The sequence below is a fragment of the Schistocerca serialis genome, chromosome 3, assembly GCF_023864345.2.
Source record: "Schistocerca serialis cubense isolate TAMUIC-IGC-003099 chromosome 3, iqSchSeri2.2, whole genome shotgun sequence".
Taxonomy (NCBI): Eukaryota; Metazoa; Arthropoda; class Insecta; order Orthoptera; family Acrididae; genus Schistocerca; species Schistocerca serialis.
Genome location: NC_064640.1, coordinates 876,532,795 through 876,545,034, shown reverse-complemented (window position 1 = coordinate 876,545,034; position 12,240 = coordinate 876,532,795). Strand labels below are relative to the sequence as shown.

The window sequence follows — 12,240 nt, the reverse complement described above, 5'->3', positions numbered from 1 at the left end:
GTCAATCTCATTACTGTATTTTTATTTTATTTTCTGTTTTTTATTTTTGGCATTTGTATTCTCCCTTGCCTGCTTCATTTTTATATTTTGTCCTTTCATAGTTAAATCCAGTATCTCCTGTGATACTCAAAGGATTTCTATTAGGCCTTGTCTTTTTACCTACCTGATCCTCGGCTGTCGGGTCTTCACTATTTTATCTCTCAAAGCTACCTATTTGCCTTCTACTGCATTTCTTTCCCCTGATCTAATCAATCACTGCCTAATGTTTCCTCTGAAGCTCTCAACAACCACTGGTTCCATCAACTTATCCAGGTCTCATCATCTTAATTTCCTACCTATTTGCAATTTCTTCAGTTATGATCTACTGTTCATAGCCGATGAATTACGGCCACATCTGCCTTTGGAAATGTCTTGCACTTTAAAATCTGGTTCCAAAATTCATCTTACCCTCATATAATCAAAATGGCACCTTCTGTTGTCTCCATGTCTCTTCTACACATACAACCTTCTTTCATGATTCATAATCCAAATGCTTGCTATGATTAAATTATGATCTTTCCTCGTTCATTCCCTTCCCCCTGTCCATATTCACCTCCTTTTTTTTCCTTCTCTTCCTTTATCTACTATTGAATTCCAGTCCGCCATCAAAAGTAATTTTCATTTCCCTTAACTTCTGAATAATTTCTTTTATCTCATCATACACTTTTTTCAATATCTTCATCTGCAGAGCTAGTTGCCATATACTACAGTGGTGGCTGTTGGCTTCGCGTCTATCTTGGCTGTGATAATATGTTCAATAGGCTGTTTGTTGTAATTTACCAGCATTCCAATGTTTTTTATTCATTATTAGATCTACTTCTCCATTACTCCTATCTGATTTCGTACTTACAATCCTGTATTCACGTCACCAGAAGTTTTGTTCATGGTGCCATCAAACTTCGCTCATCCCCACTTATCTACCTCGAGCCTATCCATCTCACTTCCAAAATTTTCGAACCATCCCATCCGATTAAAGGATCTAACATTCCATGCTCTGACCCATACATTGCCAATTTTGTTTTTCCTGATGATGATATCTGCCTGAGTAGACCCTGCACACAGATTCAAATGGGGGAATATTTTTATTACAGAATATTACACCCAAGAGTACATCATTATTATTTAAGCACACAGTAGAGCTGCATGACCTCAGGTTAAATAATAGCTGTAGCTTCCCCTTGCTTTCAGTTGTTCAGTAACAGCACACTAAGGCTACAATGGTTAATGTTACAAAGCCAGATTAGTCAGTCATCTGGACTGTTCCCCCTGCAACTACTGAAAAGGCTACTATTTCTACTAGGTTGGTGCATAAATTTGTAGCATTTTTGTTTTGCATGTTGATATTCCTGTTGCTATTGGTGCATTTATTGATTGTTATTTTTTACTTGTAGTTCACTGTTGCTATTTTGATTGCATATTGTCATTCTGACATTTGGAGATGGTGAGTAGACCTGTGAATGTTAGAAAATGGAGTGCCAAGTGGAGAAATTGGGACATTTTCAACATATCCTTCTGTTTGATTTCAACAGAGGGGTGACAGCAGTGGAGGCAGTCAGAAACATTTTTTCCGAGTGTAGAGATAATGCCATTGGACAGAGCATGGCAAGAAAATGGTTTTCTTGTTTTAAGGAGGCATTAGTGACTCTCCACGTTCAGAAAGGCCTTCAGGGTTTGAAGAAGATCATTTGAATGCATTAATCAACAATGATCCACATCAGTGTACATGAGAACTGTCAAATGCGACAATTCCATCATTGTGCAACATTTGCATGCAATTGGGAAGGTTCAAAAATTTGGTGTTTGGGTACCGCATGCTTTAAGCCAAAATCACAAAAATCAGCAGGTGGCCATATGTGCATCTCTGCTTGCTCGTCAACTGGCTCATCAACAACACTGACCTTTTCTATCCTATATTGTTATTGGTGATGATAAATGGTGTCTTTATGCTAATGTAACAAAAAGAAAGGAATGGAGGAGCCCAAAAAATGCAGCAACTCCTCATACAGAGACTTGCATGCACCCACAAAAGATAATGTTAAGCATCTTGTGGAACAGTGATGATGTGGTGTACTATGAATTGCTTTGTACTACAAGTTGCTTCCCCGAGGTGTTACCATCACGTGCTGACATTTATTGTCAACAACTGAGCCACCTTGCAGATGCAGTCCAAGAACAACAACCAGGAAGACAGCAAGAAGCGAGTTACTCCACAATAATGTCCAACTGCGTTGTGCTACACTGGCAAAAAAATAAATAAATAAATAAATAAATAAATAAAATAAAAAATAAATAAATAAATAAATAAAAATACAGGAACTGGGTCTGGAGGTCATTCTGTACCCATCTCATTCACCTGATCTTGCGCCCTCAGATTTTCACCTTTTCCACTCTCTATCAAACAACCTTCAAGGAACTTCCTTTCCAGATGAAAATACGCTCTGAGCATGGCTCAATGAGTTGTTTAACACAAAACCATATGATTTCTACAGTCACAGAATCAAAAAGTTACCCCAGCACTGGCAGTCTGTTGTAAATGGTGAAGGAGACACTATTATTCATGATTAAAATCTGTTATGATTATCTGATGTGTTTATTAAACTTAATGAAAAATGCTATAAAATTACGCACCAATCCAATACATCTAATACAACTCCTCCAAATGTTCTGCCGAGACCAGGCAGGTGCATTCATAGCATATTTCTTATTCACATGTCCTGCACGGTCTCATACCACATGTTAAATTTAATTTTGTTCCAGTAATTCCATCATGAGGTTTTAGTTTTAACATTTATGAGTGTAAGAGTTTGAACAGTTAAGAACAGGAACCAACCGTCCTCAGGAAGTGCTGGAATGTCTTCATCCAAGGCTTCTGCAAACTGTTGTGTTCCAACATCAATACGTTCAAAGGATGCCTGTAAAGCTTCTAATTTTTCTTTACGTTCACTGCTTAACTCTCCCTTAGTCTGCAATATTTTTCTGTTCTGTCTCACAAAATTCTGAAGCTCCAGATGTTCCTATAGTGAAACAGAAAGAAAAAGCTTCAAAAGAGAGAACTTCACTCCCAACATTCAGAAATTTGTGATTAGAACATTGCTAAATGAATCCTCCAAAAATATCACCAAACAAAGTGAACAATTGTGTGAAAAGAATACGTGGGCTTACATTAACATAGCTCAAAGTACGGTTTTAAATTTTGTAATAGACTGATCAATCATTGAGTATTCACAATTTCCAAATAGATTATGTAGTTATTTGAAACTCCTTTCACCAAGTTTGGTAATGTACTCGTTATACCACACAGTGACTAGCTCCTCTCAGGGAAAGAAAGACAGAGGAACAACATGGTGTATAATAGAAGGCTCCATGGATAAATAACGTACTACATGCTGCTACACAGGATAATTTTATTATGACAATTACATACTTTCAAGAAATCAGTATATTTTAAAAGATCATGGCAGCAGAGTCAAAATTATTCAATAATGCAATTTTGATATTTAAAAAAGTCAGTCATTTACATCTATTCGTACTGAGTCCTTGGGTTACACCTTTAAGATTTATGAAACTGAAATTCAGTTAGGTAAAAATGGAACACTGATACCTGGAATCCAGTGTCCATCATCATGAAATATACAATGCTAAACCGTAATTAGGCTCATAAACAAGATGTTATCTTAAAGCTACTTCCAACTGGTCCATAGCAATCGATTAAGCAGACAGAGTTCAGTTTTGGCACCAGTTTGTTCAACTTATATACATCTGATCTCCCTGAAACAAGAGTCAAGGAAGTTCATTTACATGGACAATCCGACTTTGGCAACTCAACAGAGAAGTCTTGAAGCTAGTGAAGAGATACTCCTCGCAGATCTAAGTGCAATGCATGAATACGTCAAAAAGTGGAGATTAACACTACTTCCAACAAAGACTGAAGTTAGCTGTTTTCATCTTAAAAATACACTGAAGAGCCAAAGAAACTGGTACACCTCCCTAATATCATGTGGGGCACTGTTGAAGATCAATTCGGGGATGGCGATAGCATCTTTCAACACGATCGAGCATCTGTTCATAATGCATGGCCTGTGGTGGAGTGGTTACATGACAGTAACGTCCCTGTAATGGACTGGCCTGCACAGAGTCCTGACCTGAATCCTATAGAACACCTTTGGGATGTTTTGGAATGCTGACTTCATGTCAGGCCTCACCAACCAATATTGATACCTCTCCTCAGTGCAGTACTCCATGAAGAATGGGCTGCCATTCCCCAAGAAACCTTCCAGCACCTCACTGAACGCATGCCTGCGAGAGTAGAAACTGTCATCAAAGCTAAGGGTGGGCCAACACCATGTTGAATTCCAGCATTACCGATGGAGGGCACCACGGACTTTTAAGTCATTTTCAGCGAGGTATCCAGATACTTTTGATCGCATAGTGTAACACCACATTCAAACTCACTTAAATCTTGATAACTTGCCACTGTAGCAGCAGTAGCTGATCTAAGAACTGTGCCAGACACTTGTCTTATATTTTATGCATTGCCGATCGCAGTGCCATATTCTGCCTGTTTACATCTCTCTGTATTTGAATACTCGTGCCTATACCAGTTTCTATGGTGCTTCAGTGTATAACAGCCAATGCAAAGTTGCGTGTCGTCTTTAATGGTAAAAGCCTCCACCACCAGCACTTCCCAAAACATCTAACAAGGGGAGGCCGCCAATTGTGAAATTCAGATTCGATTCATACTGCGCATAATAAAAGCTCATGGCCAGAGGTGTAATGTGGCAAAGCACCAAGATGCACTTCTCAGCCGTTGTCGAGAAAATCGACAGTTAAAAGAAACCGCTGCGGTGAAATACTCTCTACGATTAATATGTTTTCTACAGCGTCCCGGCAATCTGTTGCAACAATTATGCATATAATAAGTTGTTGAAAGTCGTTTGTCGTGGAAAAACGGGCGACTTCGAACATCATTATGTTTTCCGCAAACAAAGTTGTATTTCATAAATGTTATTGTCCTCATAATGTTAACCACGTATAGTTAACGGAAGACATGGAAACGATATTCCGAAACGAATATGTATAGCGTAAGTCAAACGTTCGAATTAGAATATAGACCCACGAACACAAATTTGCTGTGGCAGGTATGAAATATAAACTCCGTTACTCGCTCGTTACACTTGAAGGACAGATGAATGGGCCGAAACGAGCCGCCGCATAACAGCGTAGTTGCCTGCTAACTTTGAAAGAAGGTAGATGCAGTCCCTAGAACAACTTATAACATCGTCGAAAATCGATGCGGACGTGAGAGCTTTGGTACACCCTGTTAAACAAACGGAAAAATGGAGGCGGTACAATTGGAGAGCGATCCGCCTCCACGACACTGTAGAAAATTATTAATCGTAGAGAGTATTTCACCGCAGCAGTTTCTTTTAACTGTCCATTTTGTTGACAACGGCTAAGAAGTGCATCTTGGTGCTTTGCCACATTACACCTCTGGCCATAAGCTTTTACTACGCGCGGTATGAATCGAATCTGAATTTCACAATTGGCGGCCTCCCCTTGTAAGAGTAGTTGCTGATAGAATCTTGTTGTAAAAGAAACACAGAGCGAAAACTGCAGCAAAGCTGAGATTGAACAGCAACAACCTTACAGAAGATGAATGGTACCTCACAGAGTGCTAGAGCTACAGCACTACAATATTCTTCCTTAGCACTTGCATATTCTGCTGCTGAATACTGTGCTCTAGTGTGGATTAATAGTACACATGTGAGAAAAATCGATGTTCAGATACATGGAGCAATGAGGACAGTAACAAGTTGCATCAGACCTACCCCTCTTTACTGGTTATCTCCTCTAAGCCACACACAGTGCCACCATATCTTTGAAGACAGTGCCCTTCTCAAGGAACATGAAAAATTAATTAAAATTTCTCATCTCCCAATACACTGTGATGTACCTTCATTTATAATGAGCTGATTAAAATCCAGGCAGTCAGCTATCATACTGGGAGAATCACTGCAAACAATGGATTTCAACACAAGCAGGACATTGTCAGAAACATGGAATATTATCACCAATGAGGAATATCAGACCCTCATTAGAACTGGCACAAGACCAGCTGGCATGGAATTATCACGGCATCCTTGGGAAACAATTAGTAGGACTCGTACAAATAATAATTACATAAGATCAAGAAAACACTTCAGTTTAAATCGCAAAACTGTACCGAGCAGCTAAATCAATAATATAAACAAGTATCTGGCTCATATTAAACTGATACCCACCTTCAATCTATGCTTGCAAAGAGAACTGTAGTAATCCTTCAACAACAATTTTACATTGCGTTGTTTCTCTTTTGACAGCAGATTATATTGTGGAATTGCAATTCCATGTCGTTCTGAAAGTATGCGAAGTCTTCGTGGGACCAGTCCTACAAGAAAAAGGGAAATTGTCATTTTTTTTTGCACAAAACAATGCAATGTATTAATACACAACAATAACAGCTGCAATGCTCCCCTCAGGAAATATATGTGAGTACACACACACACACACACACACACACACACACACACACACACAAATTAAAAGCCATAATTTTTCTACAACAACCAACACAAACAAAGGGATGAAATAGGTAATGAGAACAGTTTCAACTTTAAGATAACAATGAAACAACATTGTCAATTACAACAAATATTGTATTCATGTAAAATTGGAGTGATTTGAGCACTGTTGATAGTATACGAAAGAGTCAAAATCTTCAGTTTGGGATCAGAGATTTCTTCCTGGGAATGAAGATTTGAAAAAAGGTGACAGAATTTCTAAAGGTCATTATTATTAAGAAACCTGCATTGATTGATTGACTGAAGGGGGCATGGAGCTAAACGGTGAATATATCAGTCCCGTGATTCCAAAGTTACACACAGAAGAGAGAGGCTGCAAAAAGTGGACAGGAGTCAAACTATAAAATGAGGAAGTTAAAATACACACAGTAGACGGTATAAAAGGGTAGCCCAAATCTAAAAACTGGGAAAACAGAGGGATAAAAGAGCGGTCTTTGCAAAGAAGAGTGGTCCTGGGTCCCAGAACGAGAAAACATGAAGAGAGGCCCCAACCACAACCACCTGGCCCCTGATCAAGGAGCAAAGGAAAACCTTATATCTGAAAATAAAAACCACTTTCACAGAAGTAACTGGGGACCAGTTAAACTATCCATGAATCATCTGCCAATATTAAATTTAAGAAATCTGGAAGACAACACTTAGGACAAAGGGCCAACAGAGGGGGACAGTCCACCAATATATGCGGTACTGTCAGTCTGGCTCCACAACCACATTGTGGGGGTGGTTCGCTACACAAGAGGAAACAATGAGTGGGGCTGGTATGACCAATGCATAGACGGTATGCAACTACTCATTGGTGAACTACTTCTGAGAGGAACAGAAGGAAGAGTGCCAAACTGCAGTAGACTTCTTGACTGTGCAGAGTTTATTACTGTGAGCAGTAGTGTTCCAAATGTCATTCCACTTTTGGGAAAAAGAGAGATTTGATGTAGAACCACACATCTGCAGCTGGAATCATGAAAAGGAATGGGGTAAGTATCTGCATCACTAGCCAAATGGTCAGCCAGTTCATTCCCTGGGATGCCAATGACTTGGAACCCAGAGAAAGATAATTGAGCAGGCAGCACAGCCAAGTCCAGAGAGAAGGTCACGGATAGCAGAGACCAAAGGGTGACGAGAGTAGCATTGGTCGATAGCCTGCAGGCTGTTCTTTGAGTCTGTACAAATTACAACACTGTTGAGAGAGGCCTGAGAAACAAAATGGAAGGCTCTGTAAAAGGCTAGGAGCTCTGTTGTGAACACACTATGTGATACCAGCAATAAAAGATGTTCTACACCAGTAGGAGACATGAAAACATATCCCACCTTATCTATCATCTCAGAACTATCAGTGTAGAAGAAGGTGGCACCCTGGAACTCTGCAAGGGCGACAGAGACCTTAAGACCCTGGAACAAGTCGGTCCTAATCCGTGGTCTAGGCACTATCCAGGGGGGGAGGAAATACACGGGGTGCATTCCAGTGACTCGAGATACCGACAGAGGGAAGTGGGACGCATTCCAACCAGCAATTCCTCCCATGGGCGGTTATCAGGAGAGAGACATTCGTCATTCGCAAAGAGGGCAGAGGACACGGGATGGTCAGGGAACTGCCGAATGGCAATTGCGTAAGAAACCACGAGTTGGCTCCACCATATTTGTAGAGAGAGAAACAGAGAGAGAGAGAGAGAGAGAGAGAGAGAGAGAGAGAGAGAGAGAGAGAGGGGGGGGGGGGGGGGGGAATCCCTGCTTCTGCTATGATACTGTCAAAAGGACTAGCACGAATGGCACCAACAGCCAGTCGCACACCACAACGATGAACAGGGTCAGCACCAATAGCCAGATGCACCTCACAATGGTGAACAGGATCAAGTATTTGCATAGTGGAAGGAGCCACTGAGCCATAAACCTGACTACCATAATCTAGTCTGGACAAGACCTGAGCACATTAAAGATGGAGAAGAGTGGAATGGTCTGCACCCCAAGAAGTGTGGGCCAGGAGGCGGAGAGCATTAAGGTTTAGGAGGTGAATATGGGGCAGCCACATCAGCTTTTTATCAAAAATAAGGCCCATGAAATGGGACTTTGCTACAACATCAAGGAGCTGGTCGTCTAAATGAAGTTCTGGATCGGTGTGTACTGTGAGTCGACGACAAAGATGCATGACCTGCCTTTTGGAGGGACAAAACTGGATGCCATGGTAGATGACCCATCAGAGTGGGAGCTGCACTAGATGCAAAAATCATCAATGTACAATGCCGGGGTAACCACTGGCCCAACAAATGTTAAAAGTCCATTGATGGTTATGAGGAAAAGTGTGACACTTAACACAGAACCCTGCAGTAGGATACTGAGTGAAGTGCCAATTCGAATCCAGAGGAGCTAGTGAGATAAAAACTTGAAGATAAAAATCAGAAGGGGGCCACAGAAGCTCCAGTCATGGAAGGTAACTAAAATGTGATGGTGCCAAGCTGTGTTGTATGCCTTATGTAGGTCAAAGAAGACCACAACAAGGTGCCGGAAGTTAGTAAAAGACTGCCGGATCACTGTTTCCAATCTGAGTAAATGGACAGGTGGAGAGCATCCTTCCCAGAAGCCACACCAATACAGGGAAAAAAGGCCCCGAGACTCGAGTACCCAACATAACCTGAAGCTAACCAGTTTACAAAGTAAATTTGTCAGGCTAATTGGATGGTAGCTGTTGAGAGATGTTGGGTTCTTCCTGGGCTTAAGGACGGGGATAACTATACTGTCTCGCCATTGCACCTGTGAGCCAAATGTGGTTAAAGACCCTTAGGAGGTGATGTCTCTGGATAATGTCTAAGTGTTGGATCATCTGGTTGTCGATGGAATTCGGGCCTGGAGATGTGTCTTGTGAAGAGGTAAGAGCCTTGAAGAATTCCCATTCAATGAAGGGTGCATTTTAGGGTTCAGCATGGTGTGGGCTGAAACAGAAGGGGGTCTGTGCAACATGGCATTTCTGCAGGAGAAAGGTAGTGGGTCAAGAAGAGGATGCTGATGCCGTCGCAAAGTGTGCCACAAGCTGTTCTGCAAAGACCAATGGATCAGTGCACAGAGCACCTTAAAGGTTAAGACCCTGGACAGTTCACTGTTGCTGGTGGCCCAGAAGGTTATGGAGCTTGGACTAACACTGCAATGAAGAGGCATTCATCACCAGGGAGGAAACATAGCACATATCCAGCTTAATAAAAGTGAGGAGGTTGGTCAGTGAAGGGTGTCATTTACATTTACATCTACATCTACATCCATACTCAGCAAGCCCCCTGACGGTGTGTGGCGGAGGCTACATCTACATCCATACTCCGCAAGCCACCTGATGGTGTGTGGCGGAGGGTACCTTGAGAACATCTATCGGTTCTCCCTTCTATTCCAGTCTCGTATAGTTCGAGGAAAGGATTGTCGGTATGCCTCTGTGTGGGCTCTAATCTCTCTGATTTTATTCTCATGGTCTCTTCGCGAGATATATGTAGGAGGGAGCAATATACTCCTCGGTGAAGGTATGTTCTCGAAACTTCAACAAAAGCCCATACCAAGCTACTGAGCGTCTCTCCTTCAGAGTCTTCCACTGGAGTTTATCTATCATCTCCGTAACGCTTTCGCGATTACTAAATGATCCCATAACTAAGTGCGCTGCTCTCCGTTGGATGTTCTCTATCTCTTCTATCAACCCTATGTGGTAGGGATCCCACACCGGTGAACAGTATTCAAGCAGTGGGCGAACAAGTGTACTGTAACCTACTTCCTTTGTTGTTGGACTGCATTTCCTAAGGATTCTTCCAATGACTCTCAGTCTGGCATCTGCTTTACCGACGATCAACTTTATATGTTCATTATATTTTAATAATTTATGGAATTAACTGCTTCCAGTTGCTGACCTGCTATATTGTAGCTAAATGATACGGGATCTTTCTTTCTATGTATTCGCAACACATTACACTTGTCTACATTGAGATTTAATTGTCATTCCCTGCACCATGCATCAATTCGCTGCACATCCTCCTGCATTTCAGTACAATTTTCCATTGTTACAACCTCTCGATATACTACAGCATCATCCGTAAAAAGCCTCAGTGAACTTCCAATGTTATCCACAAGGTCATTTATGTATATTGTGAATAGCAACGGTCCTATGAAACTCCCCTATGGAACACCTGAAATCACTCTTACTTCGGAAGACTTCTCTTCATTGAGAATGACATGCTGCATTCTGTTATCTAGGAACTCTTCAATCCAATCACACAATTGGTCTGATAGTCCATATGCTCTTACTTTGTTCATTAAACGATTGTGGGGAACTGTATCGAACGCCTTGCGGAAGTCAAGAAACACGGCATCCACCTGGGAACCCGTGTCTATGGCCCCGTGAGTCTCGTGGACGAATAGCGCGAGCTGGGTTTCACACGATCGTCTTTTTTGAAACCCATGCTGATTCCTACAGAGTAGATTTCTAGTCTCCAGAAAAGTAATTATACTCAAACATAATACGTGTTCCAATATTCTACAACTGATCGACGTTAGAGATATAGGTCTATAGTTGTGCACATCTGTTCGACGTCCCTTCTTGAAAATGAGGATGACCTGTGTCCTTTTCCAATCCTTTGGAACACTACGCTCTTCTAGAGACCTACGGTACACCACTGCAAGAAAGGGGGCAAGTTCCTTCACGTAATCTGTGTAAAATCGAACTGATATCCCATCAGGTCCAGCAGCCTTTCCTCTTTTGAGCGATTTTAATTGTTTCTCTAGCCCTCTGTCGTCTACTTCGATATCTACCATTTTGTCATCTGTGCGACAATCTAGAGAAGGAACTACAGTGCAGTCTTCCTCTGTGAAACAGCTTTGGAAAAAGACATTTAGTATTTGGCCATTAAATCATTGTAGCACCTGTCGGTGGTCCTGGATATCGACTCTATGTTCTCAGTCCACTGTGGTACTGGTCGACAATGAGGGGGACCTGTGGAGAGGGGGATAGCAGTGCCAGCGGAATGAAGGATAGCGTCAGAGACGTCTTGCATAACCACAACAATGCAACCCAAGAGAGAAGTATTGAAGTGCACAGCACACGTATACAAAGGCCAACAGCTCTGTGGAATGCCCAATGTGGGAGCCTGTCTGACTGGCGGCAGCAGGGAAATGCCAGAATTACCGGACAGTGGTCATTGTAACAAAAATCATCATTGGATGACCGATTTACAGAAGCCATGAGAGGAGGGGAGGAGATCATGAGATCGATAGCAGTAAAGGTGCCATGAGTGGCACTGAAGTGGGTAGGGGAACTGCCACTAAGGAGACACAAATCGAAGCCTGTAATAAGTTAGTCAATTACTCCTAATTGACTACCCATTGAAGTGGCACACCCTCACAGTGGGTGGTGGGCACTGAAGCCCTTGAGGAGGAGGAACGGGGACAGGAAATGCTGTATTAAGGTAGAGAGTTCAACATAAGGAAATAGTCTACCTGGAGGGAGGTAGACATTGCAAATGGTGATTACTCGAGTCGTTTGCACTCTAACCACTATTGCTTCCAGGTTGGGATGAAGGGGGATCCAGCCACTAATGACATAGGAGTGAACCAAAGTGCAGAC

The 12,240-nt window shown here is 41.8% G+C and overlaps 1 protein-coding gene across 4 annotated transcripts in view; it reads right to left on the bottom strand.

Annotated features, from left to right (window-relative positions):
• The window catches only part of LOC126471067 (regulator of nonsense transcripts 2-like), a 235,293-nt gene that overhangs the window by 130,394 nt on the left and 92,659 nt on the right, over nucleotides 1-12,240 (bottom strand). For all 4 annotated transcript variants that reach the window (XM_050099136.1, XM_050099135.1, XM_050099138.1 and 1 more), the window contains 2 exons: nucleotides 6,321-6,466; nucleotides 2,870-3,053 (listed from right to left, as the gene is read on the bottom strand). In XM_050099136.1, coding sequence (XP_049955093.1) covers nucleotides 2,870-3,053; nucleotides 6,321-6,466 — 330 coding nt within the window. The remainder of the gene's footprint in view (nucleotides 1-2,869; nucleotides 3,054-6,320; nucleotides 6,467-12,240) is intronic.